Here is a 25,593-nt window from a genome sequence, read left to right as displayed (position 1 = left end):
AATCCACAGCCTGTTTCCAGTCATTCGACCGGGTCAGGAATGAAATGAATAAAGCCCCCATCTAACGGCAAGGATAGGAATTGTGCCAGCTGCCGAAGCCTGTCGCACTCCTCTGGGGCAATGATTAATGAATGACAAATGAAATGAAATGATATTGGAGAGTGTTGCTGGAATGAATGATGACATAGAAAACTGGAGTACCCGGAGAAAAATCTGTCCCCGCCTCTGCTTTGTCCAGCACAAATCTCACATGGAGTGACCGGGATTTGAACCACAGAACCCAGCGGTGAGAAGCCGGCGCACTGCGGCCTGAGCCACGGAGGTTCCTTATAAGTACATTATGAACACTAAAATCAATTGGTCTCAACTGCTTTTTTCACCCCACCGCCATTAAGTTGATTAACCCCCCTCCCACCTCCCAAAAAAAGAAGGCGTGTTTCTTTATGTTTAAAGGAGATTTCATATACCAATGTTCATGTCTGATACCTTCAGTTTTGAGATATAAATATCCCCATAAAAATGTTTCACTTTTTTCACTTCCTTTCACACTCCTCCTCCCCCCCCCCCCCCCAAGTGAATTTTCCGGCAAAAAATACTTGTTTCTTTAATAGTAAAGAATCTTCCTAATACTAATTATCATGACTCTAACACTTCAGTTTTTGAGATATTTGTCCTCATGAAAGGAATTCAACTCCTTTCCACTCCCCCCCCCCCCAAAACGCGTTTTTCTTTATTTTTAAAGGAGATCCAAATAACAATTTTCACGCCTGTAACAAATTCAGTTTTTATTAGATGTAAGTATCCTCATACAATTAATGCAATTAATTTTTCAATTCTTTCACATCCCCCCTCCTCCTTCATTGAATTTTCCGAGAATACGTGTTTCTTTACTTTTAAAGCAGATTCCAAATACCAAATTTCACGTCTGTAACATCTCCAGTTTTTGAGATATCAGTATCCTAATTAAAAGAATTCAACCCCATTTTCAGTCACTTTTACCCCCACTCCCCACCCAAGTGTTTTTTCCGAAAACTAAAAATACGTTTCTTTATTTTTAATAGAGATAAAAAATACCATTTTTCACTTCTGTAAAATGTTACGTTTTTGAGATATACTGTCGAAATTCTCATTTTGAAATTTCACTCCTTTTTTAGTTCCCCTTAAGTGGAGTTTCAAAAAAAAAAAAAAAAATCACCCATGTTTCTTTACTTTTACAGGAGATTCCAAATACCAATTTTTATGTCTGTAACATTTTACATTTCTGAGATATGCTGTAGATATAGTCTTTCTAAACTTTCACCACAATTTGTCACTCCTGTTTAACCCCTATTAATTAGATTTTCCAAAAACAAAAAATGCATGTTTCTTTATTTTTAAGGGAGATCCCAAATACCAATTTTCAGGTCTGTAATATCTTCAGTTTCTGAGATATATCCTCATTAAAGGCAATCTACCCTTTATTCACCATTTTTCACCCCTACTATTGGAATTTTCAGAAAACAAAAAATTGCATGTTTCTTTATTTTTAAAGGAGATTCTAAATATCAATTTTTACATCTGTAAACTTTTAAAGTGTTGAGATCAAGATACACTTATTTTAAAAAGTCACCCTCCTTTTCACCCCCCTCCCCCTATTTGGATTTTCCAAAAACAAAAAATATGTGTTTATTTTTAAAGGAGATCCCAAATGCCAATTTTCAGGTCTGTAATATCTTCTGTTTATGTGATATAAGTATCCTCATTAAAGGCATTCAACCATTTTTTCACCCCTTTTTATCCCGTCTATTGGGATATTCTGAAAACAAAAAAAAATATGTGTTTCTTTATTTTAAAGAAGATCCTAAATACCAATTTTTACATCTTTAAACTAAAATTTTGAGATATAAATACACACATTTTAAAAATTCACCCCCCTTTTCACCCCCCATTATTTGGATTTTACAAAAACAAAAAATACATGTTTCTTTATTTTTAAAAGAGATCCCAAACACCAATTTTCAGATCTGTAATATCTTCAGTTTCTGAAATATAAGTAGCCTCATTAAAGGCATTTAACCCCTTTTTTGTCCGGCTCCATGGCTAAATGGTTAGCGTGCTGGCCTTTGGTCACAGGGGTCCCGGGTTCGATTCCCGGCAGGGTCGGGAATTTTAACCATCATTGGTTAATTTCACTGGCACGGGGGCTGGGTGTATGTGTTGTCTTCATCACCATTTCATCCTCATCACAACGCGCAGGTCGCCTACGGGAGTCAAATCAAAAGACCTGCACCTGGCAAGCCGAACATGTCCTCGGACACTCCCGGCACTAAAAGCCATACGCCATTTCATTTTCCCCTTTTTCACCCTTTTTCTCCCCTACTATGGGATTTTCTGAAAACAATAAAATACATGTTTCTTTATTTTTAAAGGAGATTCTAAATACCAATTTTTATATCTGTAAACTTTTAAAGTTTTGAGATATAGATACACTCATTTCAAAAATTCACCCCCCTTTCCACCCCCTTAGCGATAGAATATCCAAAAATCCTCCCTTAGCAAACACGTACATTGTAATATAAATGTATCCTCAAAATTTCATTTCTTTATGTCCAGTAGTTTTGGCTCGGTGGTGATGAGTCAGTCAGTCAGTCATTCAGTCAGTCAGTCAGTCAGTCAGTCAGTCAGTCAGTCAGTCAGTCAGTCAGTCAGTCAGTCAGGACATGTTATTTTATATATATATATATAGATATTCCGGTTGTGTTTAGGTCCTTTATTTAATATATTGGCTTCAGTATCAGTCAAAGGAGTAATGGAAAGGGTTTTATGATGGGAATAGAATATGAAAGTTTTTCTGTAGACTTAGGTGAAAAGTTATTATTATGAATGTCATAAATGCTGTTCTGTTTGGCAGTCTTTAAATTCTTTAATTTTTAATTTAAAATAGCTTGCTTCTTGGGTGAAATATATTGAAGTTTATCATTGACATAAATTGGAAAGAATCCCATTCAAAAGTAGTAGGGATTTAGTAGCTTTTAAATGTGCATTATAAAAGGTTAAAACAAATTTCTTGTATAAAAATTTAATTTCACTTTTGATCATTATTTTATTCGTTTTTTAGTATGACATTTTTTGCCCATGAAGCATCACAATTTTTCCTTTGAATGGACAATAAATATTGTGGGATTAAATTATTTTTTAAACAATTTTGCAAGAGGGCAATGTCTTTTCCTAATCTAATATTTCCTGCATCTCCTGACTTCGTTCAACTGCACTCCATTAGTTTTGTTTTGGACTTACTTATTTTCATCTCGTACTCCTTCCCCAAGACTGTTCATATCATTCAGCAATTTCTCCAGATCTTCTGCATTCTCACATAAAATAATAACCATTGGCAAATCTCAGGGTTTTGATTTATTCTCCGTGGATTGTGATTCCATTTCCAAATTCCTCATTGATTTCCTTTACCATATGTTCTATATAAACATTGAAAAGGAGAGGGGACAAACTGCAGCTTTGCCTCACTCCTTCCTGGATTACTGCTTCTTTTTTCAAAGCCCATGATTCTTATCACGACAGACTGATTTTTATTCGGATTGTAGATAATTCTTTGTTCTCGGTATCTGATCTCGATTACCTTCATGTTTCAAATTGCTAGGTCCAATCAGCATTAACGAATGCCTTTTCTAAATCTACAAACGCCATGTATGTAGGCTTGTTCTTTTCTATTTAGTCCTCTAAGATCAGATGTAAAGTCAGGATTGTTCTATGTGTTCTTAAGTTTCTTCTTAGGGGCCGATGACCTTCGATGTTAGGCCCCTTAAAACAACAAGCATCATCATCATCATCAAATTTCTTCTGAAACCAAATTGATCTTCTCCCAACTCAGTTTCAGCTTGTCTTTCCATTCTTCTATAATATGTGTTAAAATTTTTCAGGTGTAAGATACTGAACTAATGGTGGAGTAGTTTTCACACTTTTCAGCACCAGCTTTCTTGGGAATAGGAATAACAATACTTTGCCAAAAATAGGATGGTACTTCTCCTGTATCGTACATCTTAAATGCCAGATGGAATACCTCACCATTCTGGTTTCTCCTAAAGCAGTCAGTAATTCAAAGGGAATGTCATCAATTCCAGGTGCCTTGTTCCTATTTAGGTCTCTCAAAGCTCTGACCGCAAAATTGGGTCTCCCATTTCATCAGCATCAACAACCTCTTGTTGTTCCAGAACCATATCATCTACGTTTTACCTTGATACAATTGTTGGATATGTTACTTCCATCTTTCTGTCTTGTCTTCTTTCCGTAGTAGTAGTTTTCCATTTGAGCTCTTAATATTCATACACTAGTTTTCCTTTCTCCAAAGGTTTCCTTGATTTTCCTCTATGCAGCATCTACCCTTCATAGGGCCACACAACCTTCAACCAACATCCTTGTACTTCTCTTTCAGCCATCCTTCCTTAGCTGTCCTGCACTTTCTATCCACTTCATTCTTTTATTGCCTGTAGGTATTCTTTTCTGTCCTCCACATGTTTGAATTCATGTACTTTTGTCGTTCGTCAATCAGGTCTAGTATCTCCTGAGTTATCCATTGATTCTTAGTTGATCTTTCCTTTCTTCCTAACCTTTCTTCAGCGGCCGTAATGATATCATTCTTCATGACTCTCTATTCTTCCTCTATCGTGTTGCCTTCAACCTTTTCATTTAGTCCCTGTGCCTTCACACACTTTTCTTTCAATTTGCTTAGATCCCATCTCCTTGCAATCCTTTCTTTCTTCAATTTCTTTGACTTCAGATGTCATTTCATGACCAGCAAGTTGTGGTCAGAGTCCACATCTGTTCCTATAACCTATAAAACCTATTAAATAATATATTCAAAGGTTAATAAGAATTTCCTTCCAATATGAAAACCTTCTAAAATGTTTTGGATTCTTTCAAAATGTATAAACAAATTTTGACAGCATCCTTAAAGCTTTTGCATTTACATAAAACAGAAATATTTTAATTTAAATCTATGTTCTATACCATACTAAATCTTGAGCCTATTAGCCATTTAGCATCTTGAGCATAAAAAATAAAATATCATAATGGAAACAAATAATAAGAGCAGGCAAGCTTGCAGTTTTATGCAATTCTAAATCTTGTGATCATGTCATAGAACCAGCAGTTTGATGTGGAATCCGAACCAAAGAGATACTACTGTCCATTTAAAAAATCTCACTTGCTACTTTTTTTGGGAATAGATGGTTTGAGGCTCACCGTTGGGTTCGTTAAAAATGATTTTCTGTTGTTTCCCACTTCCATACCATGTACCTTAATTAAGGTCACTGTCACTACCTTACCAGACCTGGCCCTTTCCTTTCCCATCATCACAAAAACTGCAGTTGGGTTCGAACCCACTATCTCTCGGATGCAAGCTCACAGCTGCGTGACCCTAACCGCATAGCCAACTCGCCCGGTAAACTGCAGTTGTTAGTGCGATGTTAAATATGTAGCATATGCATGCACTGCAATCCAAGGTCACAGCGCAGTGGAGCCAGAATCATGGAGCACAGTTAATTATAATGCTAGCTCGCTACCTCTCTTAGGTTGGAGTGTTATTTCTCTCATCATTCACCATGTTTTGTCACTAGAGGATGGGACTTTGAACATTTGCTTCTCTCGCTCGCTTTTCCTCTTTCTCAAGGCCAAGTTGTCGGGACTGTTAATAGAAGAGGGTAACTCTTGTCATTTATTATGAATGGTGACAGGCCTATCTATTGTCATTTCACTTTTAAATGCCACAATGTATGACTGTTGCTATGTAAATTGTACATTCATTACAATTCATAGTGGTTACTTGTATATTATCATGTCACCCTGGACATTGATGCTCTCTTTTATTTTATTTTTTAAATTTTGTACATTTCCCCTATCCACCCTCCCTCACTGTGGATCCATTACAAACAATAATAAAATATTATATTTGTTTCCATTCCATGTGTAATTTCATCTTAATTCTATTTTTCTTTATAAATGTAATCCATGAAGATACCATAATGTCATCTTTAACCCATAGCAATGTACTGTGTAACCCAAAATCATATAGTAATAAATGTTCATGAGTGTCACCTTGATGTCTCTTAAGATCATCAGCAATTGATGAAATATTTAGACCATCTCCTCCTCATATACACATATGTGCATACACACACATATTTGTAATGTGTAACATTTTATGCATCATGAAGATGTTTTGTTTCAGCTATATCTCAAACTTGAAGGTGTAGGAGATGTTCTAAAGAAATTGATGATAAATCTTCATGGAGCAGAGATTTTAAAACTGAATGATCTATTGGCATTATTAGAAAGTTTACAAGCTCCATTTATAGCATCAGAACCTGTACACATTGAAATTATCGCCAAGGTAGAGGGAAAAGTAATTCTGTGCCAGTACATTAATGCCAATACCTTGCATAAGCTTGTAATGGGTAGGTATTATGATATTATATTACTGAGTTTCTTAGTTCACATTTGTGATGTATCACATGTCAGAAAGAAAATTCAGACTTTTGGGAGTGAGTTTCTTGGATCATTGTTGTTTGGTTAACTCACTTGCCTTTATTCAATTTTAGAAAATCACATAAGGATGCATTTTAAAAATCCAGACTTTTCAGTAATATAAATAGTTATATAAATAGTGGAAATGGTGGAATTTACTTAGAAACACTGGTACCTATTAAACAAAGTGTGATCTAGATGATGACCACATCATTACATTACAATCTTCATAAAGAGGCAAAATTTCAACTCAACAGATATCATCCTTAATTTATTTAGAATTTTTTGGAGTGGTTCTTAATAAATTAACACTTATCTTGTGTAATAACTTTGCTGTCCAAATTCTGCCATTTTAACCATCTGAAACTTGTTTTCTTACCATGCCCATAATGGAAATATCTGTAAATCTATTCAAATACCCAAGTACCAGTATACATTTTCAAAATTTATAATCTTTGGATTTAAAAAATAAGAAATATCTAGGAAAACCTCTCATGATAACCTTCCTGGATCAATTTGTTTTACTTTAAGATACAAATACTAGTTAACAAACCTAAACAAATATTAATCAGTTTACTTACATAAATTGATAAAATTAATTTACTGTATAATGTAATACATTTGTTAGGTTATTTAGGAAATCTTGAGCATTGTTGATAGATCATTTTAATAATATTATGTTATTATTTTAGTCACAGCACGCTTGAAGATAATTAGCCAAGAATTCCATATCAACTACCAAAATGTCAAGGCGCCATTAATCATGGAGATGTTCCAACCTGCCGACATAGGAGTCCCAATTGTGATGAGCCTTGATTCCTCAGTGCTTATGTCATTGAGGGGAAACTACACTAAAAATCCCAGAGAACCATCTTCTCGCAACACCCAAATTGATATCAGGTGATGTCATATTTCTACACAGCTAACCATAACTTATGTACCCAATTACAAGTTGTCTCGCTAACACAGCATAACAGTGACTGTTAACAAAAGTATGGTGAAGATGGGAGATGTCCATAGTCAAAGGATTTCTAAGTGCATCATTAACATGGCATGTTATCTTCCCCCATTTTATCAGTGATATTGATAAACATAGAATACCACTTCACTCTTTGTCTTTCACAGTCAGCAGTCCATCATGATACCATTTCTGTGATTGTTCACTCTATTAGTTTACCAAGCTCGATAGCTGCAGTCGCTTAAGTGCGGCCAGTATCCAGTAATCGGGAGATAGTGGGTTCGAGTCCCATATCGGCAGTCCTGAAGATGGTTTTCCGTGGTTTCCCATTTTCACACCAGGCAAATGCCGGGACTGTACCTTAATTAAGGCTACGGCCGCTTCCTTCCAATTCCTAGGCCTTTCCTATCCCATCGCCACCATAAAACCTATCTGTGTCGGTGCGACGTAAAGCAAATAGCAAAAAAATAATAATAATAAAATAAAAAATAGTTTTTAGGATCACAGAAAGCAAGTTATTTATAGAAAGACAGGAACACACAATAGGCGTTATGTATCTTCTATTTATACACTGTATCATATTAACTAAGTCAAGTACCCCAGTCATCTGGTAATTAGTTTTTTTATTATAAATGTTTACGTTACTTCTATAGGCATACTTACTGCACACAAATTCAATAATGTATTTAAACTTCATTGTGTTATTAGTACTTCTAATTTGACTTAGCTCAATCTGTAAAAGTCTGCCCCAAAATTATGTGTACAATTCCTCTGTATGAACCTGTGGCTCATTGGAATTAACTGAAATAAAAAAATAAATAAATAGGATATACACAATGAGAGGTCAACATTGGAAGAAGGCATAACATAAAAGGAGACAAGGAAAAACAGTAAAACACGAAAGGAGAAGAACAATCTCCACATCTTCATTCACTGCTCTTGTCAATTCAAATGACTGCATGCAACTCCTCCTGTGACCACTTATTTTTGGTACTTCTGACACTCCCTACTGTCAATGTTACTTGCTTGCTTATATATTAGGTGTGGCTACATAATAACCAGTTTGATGTTCTCTAAGTTGGTTTTCAAGAAATAACACAGTGGAAATGTTACCAGATCATCCCTTGGAATATAATCCCCTACCCAATTTCTACTTTACTTTCTGTAAATTTTCCACTGTTGGAAACAATATTAGAGGTCCTCATGTGAAAGGCTGTTCATAAGCTCAACTGCTTTTGCTTTCACTTCATCTACAGATACTAATAACTACTTTTCAATGTTGAGAAATAAAAAGAAGTCACACAGGACTAAGTTAGGTAAGTATGGAGGCTATTGTAATATGGAGATTGACTTGTGACTTAACCATAAATGTCTTGACAGTCAGTGTGTTTGTGAAGAGTCAATGAGCTACTTTTCCTCATGTTAGGTTATCATTTTATCATCCATCTGTAAAGGTATGTCAAATTCTATTACCAGTATAGACAGACAGACAGACAGACAGACAGACAGACAGACAGACAGACAGACAGACAGACAGACAGACAGACAGACAGACAGACAGACAGACAGACAGACAGACAGACAGACAGACAGACAGACATATAAACATGGATGCATTCTTTTCTTCCATCTGCTCTATGTCTACAAAAAGCAGTCATGAGTAGGTCCCAAATTCAAAGAAATAAAGATCATATTTTTCAATGTCAGAGAAATTGGACTGTTAATCAGGTCTACAATTATTATTAAAATAAATTTTGTAATTTTGTGCTAAACCTTAAATGAACAGGCAGATGTTACTGTTTTATTTTAATAATAATAGTAGACCTGATTAAAAGTCCAATTTCTCTGACACTGAAAAAGATAATTATTTCTTTGAATTTGGACCTACTCATGACTGCTTGGTTTTTTTTTCTTTTTTTTAACAGGGACTGTGTTAGTTTTACATTCATCACTAGCTATTATATTTCCTACAAGTTTGGGTAATTTTCAATGTTCTAGAGAATGATAGTACAAATATTCATTTGTGTATCCTTTTAATCAAGGAATGCAAAATGTGCACCATCTTCTTGTACACTGCCCTCACATTAAAAGTTTCATGTTAGATCTGTTGTACAGTTGTTAGATAATTTGGCATCATCTCAAAATACTATTTTCAAATAATTACACTGATTTTTCAATGTTACAGTGTTCTTTATGTTCATGGGTGACTAGGACATGAATCAACTTTGATCTCGTCCATCCCCTCCTAAAAATTTTTAAACTATTTGAAAACTTGAGTAAAAGATAGGGTTTTATAACCATAAATCAATCAATCAATCAATCAATCAATCAATCAATCAATCAATCAATCAATCAATCAATCAATCAATCAATCAATCAATCAATGGTGAGACAGTATTTATAGTGCGCTATGTCTTCTATTGTGGACTAGAATAAATTTGTTACCTTCATTCATTTCCCATTCTCATCCTTGGCTAGGGTTCATACTGTAATAGCACATTCTGGTACTGTAAGAAAAGCAATGAGAAACTCCCTCCTCATTTCCCTTCTTTCACTTAGGCTACATATGACAGCTGATGGTCGAGCTGTTGGGGATTCAACCTACTTTTGGGCTGAGTTCTCAACATACAAAATCATTCAACAAGTTGTATGGTTTAAAGGCATATTTTTCAAATTTTACAAAGAATTACACATTGACACGTTGTTCTGCTTTTAACACGTTCACGCTCATATCCGAGTTATTGCCTATAGCGCGTGCCCATGCTCTAGACCATATCCAAGTTATCCCGGATAAGCCCAACCTTGAATTGTAGCTGTTTGTACGCAGCTGTGGTTTATTTTTGTCACAAATTTGTGTGACAGAGATGAGGGTAATACCCTTATGAATGCTTCTACCTGCTTCTACCCACCAGAAACCACTTGGCCTTGGAGATTTTCCCTTCCTATGCATTTTTAAAATTTTGTTTCTGAACGAAGGCCAAGCTAGCTACGTAGATGGTTTGTGATTGCACAAGCGTGTGTATAGTTATGTTCTGAAGCGTAACCATGGTGTTTAGGGACAATATAAGTATTGACAAAATTGGTAACATCCCATTCAATGAAGACTCAGGTGATGAACTAATTCCTGAAATAAGTGAAAGTGAGAGTGTTGACAATGAAAAGGAAACTCCTGGACACGTGACAGAAAGCATAGTACCTGAAGGTTTGCCTTTATTTCGCACCCCCTGCTATCCTGTTTACCGCTAAACCAGGCCTAAATATTGAAAAAGAAACTCTAACGAGATGTCATTTTTAAATCTATTTCTCACAATTGAATTTCTCTAATAGCTGTGTGAGCAAGCAAATCTGTATGCCAGTCAGGTAATCAGTGCTGCGCCACGTACCTTCTCTAAACACTCTCTTACTCAAACCTGAGTCCAGTGATGGTTTCAGAAATGAGACAATTCCTGGGTTTGATGCTCACTGCTGGCATCATTAGTAAACCATCTCTCAGAATGTACTGGACAGAAGATCCAATTTTCTTCACTCCTATTTTCTCAAAAAACATGTCACAAAATAATTTCAAAAATATCCTGTCATTTCTCCACTTTAGGGACAGCAGCGAATATGAGCACAGCACTGACAGATTATATAAAATTAGACCCATTTCACAGAAACTTTATGACAGATTAACAGAGCTTTATACTCCCAAACAGAAAATTGCTCTGGATGAGCAAATGCTAGCCTGGAGAGGGCACCTACGATTCTACGTACATAACCCTGGTAAAATAATAAACTATGAGATTTTAGTGAGGATGGTTTGTGAGTCTAACATGGGATATATCTGTAAACTCATGATATATGATGCATGTGGTGCGAATTTACAAAGCACAGTTTTTCAGCTGCTTGAAAATTATCTTGGTCAGGGGTATACAGTATATATGGATAATTATTACAACAGTGTAGGACTTGCGAAACAATTACAGGAACAGAACACTGCCGTATGTGGAACAATACGGTCAAATGGGGGTGTACCAAAAGATTTTTTTTTTTACAAGTTGTTTTACGTCGCATAGACACAGATAGGTTTTATGGCGACGATAGGACAGGAAAGGGCTAGCAGTGGGAAGGAAACGGCCATGGCCTTAGTTAAGGTACAGCCCCAGCATTTGCCTGATGTGAAAATGGGAAACCACAGAAAACCATCTTCAGGGCTGGTGACAGTGGGGTTCGAACCCACTATCACCCGAATACTGGATACTGTTCAACAATAATAAAGGTGTTTTAATTTGTTCCACCTATTCAGTACTTATATTTTCACTTATAGTAGTTACATAAATAGATTCTTAGTTACATGGGACATGTTTCGCCCTCAATTGAGGGCTTCCTCAGCCTAAACACAATCATGAAAAATACAACTAAATTAAAAGTGGAAATTAAAAGTTTAGTCAGTTATTAAAATTCGGAACATAAAAATGTGAAAAGTGATACAATATATAAAGATGCTAATGGAAAACTGTCTTATGATTAAACTATAATCTTGTCGAAGACTAAAACTTCTTCTAATAAAATTCTAATTAAAAACAGTTCATAAGTTTGTTTCCACATCTCATTTAGTTTAGAACTTATTGTGAAAATAATTCGTTGTTGTTTGCAGTGCCCGTAACAGCTAAAATAGCTGGGCCAGCCATTTAAATAGCCCGCTCAGATGGTGGGCGTGAATGTGTTAACAACTAACATTATTCTAACAGATATTAGGAACAATTGTACTGAAAAACTGTCGACCACATGTGCTTGGAAAAGTTGCAGTACATGGAGGGGAGAGCATAAACCAATATGGTATCCTGCTCACTATTGTCAACACCATAATAATTCAGCAATAAAACAATACATTTAAAAAAATCTAATTATTTTTCTAGTCACAGTACATTGGTAATTTAATACAAGAACATTATAACTCAAAAATAGCCTGTTTTGAGTCATGTACGGTATACCATTTTATTTGTTCTTACATGCACTTTTAATTAGTATACATAACTAAAACAGGCAGTTTTTGAGTTACGATGTTGTGTTGTTGTTGAACATTAGTTTAGAAAATACATTTCTAATGAATCTTTTGAGTATATTAATTGAAATTGCTTACATTATTTATTACAGATATTCATTGAATGCAGGAGGCAGTGTAATCGTTTATAACCCCATACACAACTTGTGGCATGTGGCAAAAAGAACACATTCATATCAAAATTATATACCGATAAATCATCAAATTACAATTGTCCCTAATCAGCAGCAGATTAAATTCTCCTTCACTAAACCTGCAGGTAAGTAAATTATATGAATTAAAACTTAGATTGTTATATTTCAGTGTAGGTAGTTTATTATTATTTGAAAATAAGAGAACTTCACAAATTTGAAAGCATATTAACCAAAGAGAAAGGAAAAATTATGAGAAAGAGCACTTAATTTGGAGAAGGGTATGACCGAAACACACTGTGAACAGAGAATATCACAATGATCTTCTGAATGTTATCTTCACATTAATGAAGAAAACATCTGAAATATTCATTCTTGTGTAGTGCTTTTTGTTTTTCCACTTGTGTTATAACTATGCTCTGGTAAGTCCCTCTTCCATTCTATTTTTTTTCTTTTCAGAGAGCTGTGTGTAAATTTTTAAAGTCTTTATCTAGGTTACTGTTTATTATAATTACAGTATAATTTGTATTACATTTTCTTCCAGATATGGTTGGTGGAGTCATAGCTCATACTCAGTCTGCTGTACAAATTCGTGGAGTGGGGTCTGTTCAGATACTTGAGCAGTTTTGTTCTTCATGCCAGGTCAATTACATTGTTAACAAAAATAATAGAGGAATGCAGACAGTGAGTCTTGTTTTCACAAACTTTTGCACAGATTTCTCAAATTATATGGAGCTGAAAATAATTGACTTGTCTGAGATTCAAATCCAAGACTTCCACATGTTGGATGGTTATACCATATGACCGAATGGGATAGTCTTCTGAGGCAAGTTAAAATTTTCAGCTCAATATTTAATGAAATTTATGCCATTATCAAGTGATGAAAGTTGAATAAACTATGTATTCTTTTAAGTTATAGATCTAGTTTTTACATGAGAGAGTATGGTGTGGTGATCATTTCTTCTTGATTCATGCCATTATCTGCCTTAACTATTATGGAATTCTCATACAATTTGTGATCAGCATGGAGAAGTCAGTGAACATTTCATAGATTGTTCTGCCCCACCTTTAATGTTGACTAGACTGTGCACTATCATCCTATCTGACAAGCTTTGTTCTTCTTTCAGTATATTAGGCCATGCTGACATTGTTAACATGCCAACATTTCAACCAGTGGCATAGATAATTTTTCTGTTTGGTGGGGGATCTGTCTTTTGAAATATAGCTATTGATGCTTTCACGGCTGACGTTACGTATCATGTCAGTGTTTTCCGAGCTTGTAGGCTGTGGTCCAGGAGAATATGATGGTCTCTTTCCTCGATGTTCTGGTAATGAAGACGACTGATTTAAACTTGGGACACACAATGTACCGCAAACCGACCCACACAGACCACTATCTTCAGAAGATGTCCAACCACCACCCATGACAAAAATACAGAGTGATTAAGATGCTAGCTGACCATGCAAAGAGAATTTGTAAATCCATGTTGTTCCTCTTCAAATTGATCTTCCATTATTTCTGTCAGTCTCTTAATGCCGCTATAATTGGTGCACTTCCTTCTACTTCCTTTTTTTTTTGAACAATGGTATTATAATTCCTTTCTTCCAGGCATCTGTCAACTTGTTCTCTTTCCATATAACTCCCAGTGTTGGATATAGCCACTGTATTCCAGGGATTCCAGCTGCCTTAATCATGTCTGCTGTTAGTTCATCTACTCCCGCTGACTTTCCACTTTTTATTCTCTTCAGGGCATTTTCTGTCTCTTTCCAAGTAATTAGAGGTTGTTCCTTCTGTAATTCATTGGTGACTTTGGTAGTTTGTTCTTATTCACACTTCCCGTCCAATAATTTTTCAAAATAACTCTTCATCTCTTCTCTGATTCGCACCATGTGTCTGATAATGTTCTTGTCCTCTGTTTCAATAGCTTTGATTTCATCCCTATTGGATGTTTTATTTTCATTAACCCGCATCACAAAATCTGATTTCCTTTACTATCTTCCTCAATTCTTTGGGCAAACAGTTCCCAGCTCTTCTCCTTTTCTCCTTCCACTACTCTTTTTACCTAAAGTTTCCTATTCCTGTATTCCTGTTCCAGTCTTCCTATTTTTTCATTGTCCTTTGGAACAATTCTCTAAGCTTAATTATGTTTCTCAACAACTTTGTTTTTCTTTGCTATGTTTCTTTCTTTAATTGTACCCTTTACTCTATCATTCCACCAACTTGTTTCTTTCTCCTTGATTTTACCTTTCATTTTACCACATACCTCTATAGCACAGTAAACTATTGTTTTCTAAATGCATTCCACTCTTCATCAACACTACCTGTCCCATATTTTGACAGTTTAGTTGCTATCAGATTTTGAAAATCCCTCTTGATTTCTTAATTTTTTAAATTTTCTATTCTTTAATCCTTAGCATTCTTTTTACTGCAGGCATAGGTTTAACTGTGCAATATAGATCCACTACTAGAAGTCTGTGTTTGCTATCCAAGCTTCCACTTGGGATAACTTTCATATCCTTTACTTTTTCTCCAGTTACTTTATCAGTTATCACATAATCAATAACGGTCTTTGATTTCCCATCCCAGCCATATCTGGTAATCTTATGGCTATTCCATTTTTTGAAGAATGTACTTTTATTAAAAGATTGTTTCTTACACACAAATTTAGAATATGTTCCCCCTCTACATTTCTTGTTCCATATCCAAAAGGGTCCATCACCAACTCATCCCCAGATCTATTGGCCCCAAGTTGGCATTCAGACCGGTCTAGAAAGCCAAGAGGATCCATCATCCTGACCACATGACACTTCGTAATCTGTAGGCCTTTGGGCTGAGCAGTAATCGCTTTGTATGCCATGGTCCTTCGGGACTGTTGCACCATGGGGTTTGATTTTTTAACATTCAGATGCCCAATTATCATAACAGTCTTCTCATATTTGATCTTCCAAATCATCCATGAACTCGGTTTTCTCATCATCACTGCATCCATGCTGAGGGGCATACACTTGGACTATTGTAAAACTATTCTTCCCTAAGTTTACTCTGGCTTTCTTTATTCTATCATTTACAAAGGTAACAACTGTGACGTGTAATAACTTTATGAAGTACCAAACCTACTCCATTTCGTGCTTCCTTTCTATTACAATGCCAGTACAGTTCGTAACCACCTCTTAATAATTTTGAATTTGTCCCTTTCCATTTTGTCTCACTCAATCCCAGATATGAATCTTCCTTCTTTCCATTATATCTGTAATCTCTTCACTCTTGCCTGTCAGAGTTCCTATTCTCAGTTTATGTTTGTATTTTAGTCCTCTGAGTATTTTGTCTTTCATTGATATTATTTCCTGTATTCCTAGGATTATCTTCAAACTTTGGAGAGTTGTCATTCGTTCCAAGGGTACATGGAGTTTGGTCTATATTTGGTTTATTTTTCCATCCGAGGCTCGTTTTAGATTGAACTAACACTCTTCTGCTGACCTGCTAAGCTTGACACATCAGAGGATTTTCTTTCAGGATTCACTCCCTTAGCCTTTGAGAATCCCTCCTCTTCCCACAAGACAGTGGGTTCCTTCTGTACTATACCCAGATGGATGGGTTGTCTCCTCCGCCAGTTCAGCTGTATTGAAAACTTTCATTTTACGCCAAGGTCTTCACATGTATCCCTGTGCACAGGGCCCATGTTATACCCCATAGGACTGGATCCCCACCAGAACTCGGCCGCTACTATAGCTTCAACTACTGTACTGTTGCGTGGATGCGCCTGACAGGATTTATCCATGTAGACACAGATCATCTTTGACATCTCATGGACCGAGTTAAGGAGGCTGTCTGATGCCAGCTCCAATGCAAGATAGAACATAGCATCTAAAAATTGGCACTATCAAAATTTGTATAAACCTGTATTTACTACTCTTATTACTTCCTCTGCTTTTCCCACACCTTGGTTGCATCATGGGTGCTAACTGTGATGCACATATTGACTTTGCCATGCCTTTCATGTTGCCAACCCTATGTGGTGGGACGTATTCACTGTTTTTGTGATAGTTAGTAGTGTGAGACAGTGTGTTGTGCGCATGTCAAGAGGAGAGTGTTGGGACAAACTCAGACACCCAATCCCCAAGCCAAAGGAATTAATGAGGCACTTCCCAAACTTCCCATCCCAGCAGGCAATCATACATGGGACCCTCTGAACCAAAGGTCTCGACACTGACCATCTGGCAGGGAACCAGATGTTGTAATAGCTGCTTAACAATTTTAAATTGAAATTATCTTCTGAACAAAGTTAAAGAGGGGTTTTGCTATATTTGGGAGTGGTCTGGCTTCTTAGCTGAATAGTCAGTGTTTAGTTCAGAGGATCCTGGGTTCGATTCCCGCCGAGCTGCGGATATAGAGGACTTTAAACATTTCACCACCAAAGAAGTTCAATGGGTATTGCAAGCTGAAAACAAATATATTCATTGCTCAGAAACAATTTGACATTCAAAGTTAAAATTTCTTATGATAGTAGCTCAAGGATTTAGAAATTCAACTCCTATGGGAATTAAGAAGAAGTTGCAGCTGGAAAATTAAGATTACTCACTCCTTCAAGACCATTTAACACATGGAGTGCACATTTTGTCGTAGGACAGATATCCTAATTATGATAAAACCTTCAATAATCGTATTTTGAAGTTTTACGATGAGCCGAAAGTATTATGTTAATATATTTATGTTTCGTGTCCATTGACGTATAACGTACGTATGCTTATCCTGGTTAACATAGCAACGGACGTACGGACACACAGACTTCCAATATGGCGTCAAGAAACAGCACCATTAGGTCTCTGATGTGAAACATGTATATATTCTATGTAGATTGTTTTAGAGAGCGATTGTTTTTCTCTCAAGAGGATTTTTTTTCTTCTGGCAGGAAAGAAATAAGGTTACGACTGTGGTGTTTTTGTTTAAAAAGGAGAGTTTGATGAGACTAGAATAAGTTTCGTAGTGATAATAAAGTTGTTTAGAAATACGTAAACGTGTTCTCGTGTGATATTTTTATTTCGTAAAATAAAAAATCGCATATAGAGAACGATAAATTGGCGACTGTGACAGGACTTCCAAAACTTAACGATGAAGATTGATCAAATGACCTTAGTGATTTTACGAAAGGCACTGGCTTCCCGAGTGTTACCGATGGCTGGGAGCAAGGCGGAACTACAAGAGAGGCTGCGCCAGGATCTGATAGAAAACGAGGAAGACCCGAACAGTTTCGATTTTGAAGTCATCTCGGAGAAGGAAGCCAACGACCGGGTAGGCATTATGCTTACGCAATTAACTACTTTGATCGGGACACAATCTGAAAAACTCGCAGGGAAAATTGAGGCCCAGTCTCAAGAGGTAAAAGGCCGAATCGATTCCTGGGTTAAAGATCTGAAAGAGGATATTTCAAAAATTTATGACAAAAGCAACAGCGTAGAATTAGATGTACCGGTAGATAAAGTAGTAAGTGATATGAACACCTTGGAAAACGAAGTCAAGAAGAAGAAAGGTGAAAAGAAAACCATTTCAGAGGCTAACAGTACAAAAGATCAAGATTTTGATGCTCATTCTACAACTGAAGGAGGTCAACAAAAGAAACCTGCATATGATCTGTCCTGTCCTCATTGCTTAATACAATGTGACACAGTACAGGAGTACAAAATGCACCTCTATTCACCTAAACACATAAATGCCATGAGGAAACAATCATTATTACATAAGCAGTCCTTGCAGCGAATGCGTATGAATCAATGTCAAAAGCAATGCATGCTAGAGGAAAGTGAAGAGTTCCGGCATACACTGTCTGATAGAACGAAGTTCTGTGCCATTTGTAAGCTCAATTACAAGCAGCCCAAATCAACACACATGACTTCTGAGGATCATGAGAATATGGTGAAATTCTTGAATCCATATTGCCGGGTGTGTAAACAAAGATTCAATACACTAATGTCTTATGAACATCATCTGTGTTCCTTGGATCACATCAAGTTCAAGGCTCTCTTGGCTGACAAATCCAAGAGTGACGATGAAGAGAGTGGTGGAAAGGATGATGAAAAGGAGTTCAACCATGTCAACTTTATGATTCTTGATTCAGTAGGTTCTGTTGATGGTGAGGAAGGAGAAAGCGGAGGAGATGAAAAAGCTGAAAAGAAAGCCGGGGGAGAAGAAAAGGAAATCAAACCCAAATCTAAAGCCAAAACTGAAACCATAGGTGCTGAATATGCCCGGAAGATGGGGGTGTATTACTATGATGTATGTTATACCTACTTGTCATGGTATGAAGAACAAGAGAGAGTTCTAACCATCCATTATCACTCAAGGGCACACTTATGGCGATATGTACGTTATCGTGAAGATAGATTTCTTAGTAAAGAGGCTGAGAGACTTCTTCAGAAAAAGTTGGCAAGAAAAAGGCTGAAAAAGAAGCAATGGCCGAAAAGTCATCTGGAGAGAAGGATCAGTCAGATAGTAAAACAGCTGGAAATAAGAAAAAACGTGAGAAGGATGGTGAGAAGAGCTCAGAAGATACAACAGGCGAATCTTCCAAGAAAAAGAAAAAAGACGACTGAAATGGCAGTGAGGTTTCTCAAGGAGATGTTATCTCGAGCCCTACAGGAGAGCGGAGGGACCGGAGAGTGGGCACTCTCTAGGGGGTCCCGGAGGAGTACGGACTTCGGAGAGGATCAACATGCACCGATGCCTGTCCTGGAGGATGGAATAGCTGAAGACATAGATATCAAGACGCCTAGATGTAATTTGGGACCTGGAGAAGGGAAGGTCCGGGATGAGTATTGAAGGTTTTAGGGGGGATAATTGTCATAGTACAGATATCCTAATTATGATAAAACCTTCAATAATCGTATTTTGAAGTTTTACGATGAGCCGAAAGTATTATGTTAATATATTTATGTTTCGTGTCCATTGACGTATAATGTACATATGCTTATCCTGGTTAACATAGCAACGGACGTACGGACACACAGACTTCCAATATGGCGTCAAGAAACAGCACCATTAGGTCTCTGATGTGAAACATGTACTGTATATATTCTATGTAGATTGTTTAAGAGAGCGATTGTTTTTCTCTCGAGACTAGGATAAGTTTCGTAGTGATAATAAAGTTGTTTAGAAATACGTAAACGTGTTCTCGTGTGATATTTTTATTTCGTGAAATAAAAAATCGCATATAGAGAACGATAATTTCACATCATTGCCCCTCTCATTCCCCAAGAATTTAATAAAGAAATTATTTTTTAAATCTAACTACGAAAGGGATTATAAAGAGAATATTCACCAAACATCACACAATGTGCATGTGCAACTTCACTGAAGGAATTATTCTGCAGTCATAAATACACCGTAACACACGCTGAAAGAAAGAGAATTCCAGGTAAATATTAATAACAGACAGTAAAGAACACGCATGGGCTCATATGCTCATACACTTCACCGATACCAGTACATGGTATTGCTTCCTGCCACTGCATGAAAGCATGGATAGCAAACATACACATTTTTGTTCGGTTTATGGTTCGATCCTGGCATTAAACTTCTGTGTCTGCTACTCATAGTTTTCTTCTATTGTGGAAAAGAGTCTATCATTATTTGGACTTTGAAACTGGCTTCTTAGGTTGAAAAGGTACATGAAACTGAAACTCACCTTCATTGGGAGAGATGCCTGAAAAGAGCTGCATCATCTTGGGTCAGGGACAGAAATTTACACTTTACAACTTGAAAGCTGTAATAAGTTTTATAATGGTCAAGGCAGATTATTAATTATATTAAGAAGAAATGATCACTTCAATATGTGGCTGATGATGGTGATATTAAAACTCCTTAAACTCAAACATGAAGGAAAAAAAAACCACAAGAAAACCTTTGATATTAAGAACAGCAGTAAGGATATGTATGGAAGGTGTCAGATATGGTTTCTCTCTGAAATGTCCTGATTTCCAATACCTATATATGGTAGTTGCATATCGTAACAGTTGGGTTAATTACCATTAACCAGCAGTTAATCAATTTATTAATTTCAATTTTCAATTTCACATTCTATTATGTATGAAAGCACAGGAATTATGTCTTGTCTTATATAACATCATATTTTTCAGCATGAACTTCTAAATGAAACTATTAAGGATCTTGGTATGAGGTTTGAAGCATCGATGTTTGACTGTGACTACATGTATTCCTCTCCTGATTATATCAAGTTAATTCAAGGGATATTATCAAAGGATAACAAAAACTCTCGGTATGATTCTTTCATCCTGTCTTAGTAAAAATCTACTGTATATAGATATATATATTCAAATTATGAAAATATGTAATGGAAATGTTCATTAATTTCAGAGATAAACATATACCGTGTAAGATGTTGGTGTTGGTGCTGGTGATTGTTGTTTTAAGGAAAAGTAAAGCTAACTTTTGTCTTTAGGGAAGAGCACAGCAGAATAAATCTTGAATGTACATCAGATTATCAAAACGACCGGAATTCAAAATCATGCCGTTTCTGTGTTTCGTCAGTTTCAAGAAAGCCTTCAGCACTATGAGATGGGATCCATTCTGGGATATACTGTGGGAGATTGGAACTCCAGAACACCTCATAAACCTAATCAAGACACTTTACATTAACAATAGGTGCTATGTTCGCGTTGACACTCTTTCAGGACCACTTAAGACGGAGGCTGGAGTCAGACAAAGGTGCATCCTGTTGGCTCTGCTCAGTAACATATACTCAGAGTAGGCTACATTATGAGGAAGGTGCTGGAAAAGGAGGCAATTGAGTAGGTAAAAGGCAATCAGAAACATGATGTATGGAGATGATGCCCTCATCATGGCATTGAGCACCACTGAGATGAAAGTCATCATGGACAGGCTCACGAAAGCGAGCGGGAGTGTGAGCTGGAGATCAGTATTGTTGCCTCTAATATCCCATGTGACAACACATTGGTCTGGATTGGTTCGGTCTGGCTAGTGACAAAACCATTAGTCTAGATAGGTTAGGTCCGGCTAGTGACAAAACCATTGGGCAACTTTCAGATTGGCAGCTCTCTTATTTCTACCCAATATGGCAGCCCTGTACTTCCGCATGATACAAGCTCTATCGGAGACAATACGTAACTTGGCCGGCAAATAGGAACACAGCATGAACCTTGGCAGGCCAATGGGAACAGCAAATGGTTGCATTCAGTCTTGCTTTTAATTCTTCTATATAAGTACGAATACTTCTAGGGGCGGGATGATGGGTCCCTGGTAAGCATAAAGGAAGGATCTTTCTTTTCTATTAAGGCATCGTTGCACATCATTTTTATATGATTTTTCTGCTCCCTATTTCTGCCTGCTGGGTACGGAAGTACCACCCAAGAATGAACTTTGATTTAAAAGAAGATTTCACCTTCCAGTACTTAATTTATTAGCTAATATATGAATTATAATAGTACATGTTTCATTCCAATTTTGCAGAACTTCTTCAGCTAAGGGAAGTGCACATAAACAATTAAAACATTGAAAGATGTAAAATTACACTGACTGACAGAGCAAATGCAACACCAAGAAGGAGTGGTCAGAACTTTATGCCAATTGCAGGGTAGACTGACGTCACTGAGGTATGCTCATGATGTGAAATGCGCTGCTGTGCTGCGCACGTAGCGAACGATAAATGGGACACGGCGTTGGCGAATGGCCCACTTCGTACCGTGATTTCTCAGCCGACAGTCATTGTAGAATGTGTTGTCGTGTGCCACAGGACACGTGTATAGCTAAGAATGCCAGGCCGCCGTCAACGGAGGCATTTCCAGCAGACAGACGACTTTACGAGGGGTATGGTGATCGGGCTGAGAAGGGCAGGTTGGTCGCTTCGTCAAATCGCAGCCGATACCCATAGGGATGTGTCCACGGTGCAGCGCCTGTGGCGAAGATGGATGGCGCAGGGACATGTGGCACGTGCGAGGGGTCCAGGCGCAGCCCGAGTGACGTCAGCACGCGAGGATCAGCGCATCCGCCACCAAGCGGTGGCAGCCCCGCACGCCACGTCAACCGCCATTCTTCAGCATGTGCAAGACACCCTGGCTGTTCCAATATCGACCAGAACAATTTCCCGTCGATTGGTTGAAGGAGGCCTGCACTCCCGGCGCCCGCTCAGAAGACTACCATTGACTCCACAGCATAGACGTGCACGCCTGGCATGGTGCCGGGCTAGAGCGACTTGGATGAGGGAATGGCGGAACGTCGTTTTCTCCGATGAGTCACGCTTCTGTTCTGTCAGTGATAGTCACCGCAGACGAGTGTGGCGTCGGCGTGGAGAAAGGTCAAATCCGGCAGTAACTGTGGAGCGCCCTACCGCTAGACAACGCGGCATCATGGTTTGGGGCGCTATTGCATATGATTCCACGTCACCTCTAGTGCGTATTCAAGGCACGTTAAATGCCCACCGCTACGTGCAGCATGTGCTGCGGCCGGTGGCACTCCCGTACTTTCAGGGGCTGCCCAATGCTCTGTTTCAGCAGGATAATGCCCGCCCACACACTGCTCGCATCTCCCAACAGGCTCTACGAGGTGTACAGATGCTTCCGTGGCCAGCGCACTCTCCGGATCTCTCACCAATCAAACATGTGTGGGATCTCATTGGACGCCGTTTGCAAACTCTGCCCCAGCCTCGTACGGACGACCAACTGTGGCAAATGGTTGACAGAGAATGGAGAACCATCCCTCAGGACACCATCCGCACTCTTATTGACTCTGTACCTCGACGTGTTTCTGTGTGCATCGCCGCTCGCGGTGGTCCTACATCCTACTGAGTCGATGCCGTGCGCATTGTGTAACCTGCATATCGGTTTGAAATAAACATCAATTATTCGTCCGTGCCGTCTCTGTTTTTCCCCCAACTTTCATCCCTTTTGAACCACTCCTCCTTGGTGTTGCATTTGCTCTGTCAGTCAGTGTATATTAAAACCTTTTTAAAAAGGTACGCTGAATTAGTTTTGACAGGCTGAAGAAACGCACATTATTAAATACTCCTGTTTGTGTTACATTGTTTGTCCTCCCCAACGTTATCAGCCCCAAGGGGCCTTGGCCTACCAAGCGACCACTACTCAGCCCAAAGTCTGGAAATTATGAAGCCTTGCGTGGTTAGCAGAAAGAACCTTCTCAGCCATTATTCCTGGCTTTCTAGGCTGATGCCCTTAGATGTTAGGCCCCTTTAAACAACAAGCAAGCAAGCAAGCATCATTTAGGCCAGGTCTGCCATGTCACTGTCGGATAGCTCCTCAATTGTCACAGAGGCTGAGTGGAACTCAAACCAGCCCTCAGGTCCAGATAAAAATCTCTGACCTGGCCGGGAATCGAGCCCAGTGTCTCCAGGTAAGAGGCAGGCAACTACCCTTACACTGTGGGATTGACTGATGTTGTTGGTATCAACTTGAAAACAAATAAAACAACCATCAACATCTGTCTTAACCCAATTCCTAGATAACATCTACCCTGGTTCTCTTTCTTCTTACACTTTCACATATGCCCAACTATGGAGTCCTCATGAACAGAGTCTTAACCCCACCCTCCTCATTAGATCCCTTCCCCACCTGGTGTCTCTTATCTTCACTGATGGCTGCAGAACCTGCTTCCCCTCCATTTTCCCTCTCATGACTCCGTTCCACTTTCCTCATCCTATCCTCTACTCTATGCTTTGCTTCCCTCTCTTACCTTTCTTTACTTACCTGGGTCCTTTGCAGCATTTCCTTGTTCACCATCTTCCTTATGCTTCTACCACCTGTGACTCATACTGATTCCTCACCAGAAATATGGAATATTATGAAAATATCGACAAAAATAAAATAACATATGAGGCTGTCTGGGTGTCAGAAACGGTCATGGTGGGCCAACGAGTGACATACGTTGACCATAGTATTGTTTTCAGTGATGAATCATTCTTTTGTCTTGGCCACAATGCTCATCAGAGTCATGTCCTATGGCAACCAGGGAGATGTGCTGAACCAAATTTGATGTGGAGAGGCACATGGGCTCAACTGCAGACATTAAAGTCTCGGGAGCTATTGGCTTTCATGTGAAATCACCATTAGAGTTTGATGAGGGCACAATAACTGTGCAACAGTATGCGGTCAATGTTGTCAGTCACCTGGTTGTCCCTTTGATGACGTTCATTTCAAATGGTATGTTTCAGCAAAATGATGCTCGACCTCACACGTCAGGCATCACTAGGGAAGCTCTCCAAAATATTATCCTTTTACAGTTGCTTGCCAGGTGCTTGGACCTGAGCCTGATTGAATGTGCGTGGGTCATATAGGCAGACACTTGCAAAACTCCCCTCAGCCTCCTCGAACTGTGAATGAAATGGCGTATGGCTTTTTGTGCCTGGAGTGTCCGAGGACAATGAACTGACTCTTATGCAACAAGCAGGCCTGCAATTCTAAAGGACGTAATCCAGGACCTTATTGATTCCATACCACATAGGATTCAACAAAGTACTACAGTTATATTTGTTTTTATATATTGCATATTTGCTTCATTATACATTTATCCACATATTTCACCAATGTTGGCGTCCGACTCGTTGGCTGAATAGTCAGCGTACTGGCCTTCGGTTCAGAGGGTCCTGGGTTCGATTCCCGGCCGGGTCGGGGATTTTAACCTTCATTGGTTAATTCCATTGGCCCGGGGGCTGGGTGTTTGTGCTGTCCCCAACATCCCTGCAACTCACAAACCACACATAACACTATCCTCCACCACAATGACACGCAGTTACCTACACATGGCAGATGCCGCCCACCCTCATCGGAGGGTCTGCCTTGCAAGGGCTGCACTCTGCTAGAAATAGCCACACGAAATTATATATATATATATTATTATACCAATGTTGGCTACATATTTATGTACTGTACATATTTCTCAGTTTAATATTACATGAAGTCTG

The 25,593-nt window shown here is 38.2% G+C and overlaps 1 protein-coding gene across 2 annotated transcripts in view; it reads left to right on the top strand.

The window, feature by feature from the left end:
• LOC136866424 (vitellogenin-4) overlaps positions 1 to 25,593 on the top strand; it is a 252,654-nt gene that overhangs the window by 147,062 nt on the left and 79,999 nt on the right. For both annotated transcript variants that reach the window (XM_068226732.1, XM_068226731.1), the window contains exons 12-16: positions 6,221 to 6,446; positions 7,209 to 7,416; positions 12,611 to 12,777; positions 13,194 to 13,333; positions 20,780 to 20,919. In XM_068226732.1, the coding sequence (XP_068082833.1) occupies positions 6,221 to 6,446; positions 7,209 to 7,416; positions 12,611 to 12,777; positions 13,194 to 13,333; positions 20,780 to 20,919 (881 nt within the window). The remainder of the gene's footprint in view (positions 1 to 6,220; positions 6,447 to 7,208; positions 7,417 to 12,610; positions 12,778 to 13,193; positions 13,334 to 20,779; positions 20,920 to 25,593) is intronic.

This window comes from Anabrus simplex, chromosome 3, assembly GCF_040414725.1.
Source record: "Anabrus simplex isolate iqAnaSimp1 chromosome 3, ASM4041472v1, whole genome shotgun sequence".
Classification (NCBI taxonomy): Eukaryota; Metazoa; Arthropoda; class Insecta; order Orthoptera; family Tettigoniidae; genus Anabrus; species Anabrus simplex.
Note: the sequence above shows the minus strand (reverse complement) of the source record. Positions and strands in the feature narration are given on the sequence as shown.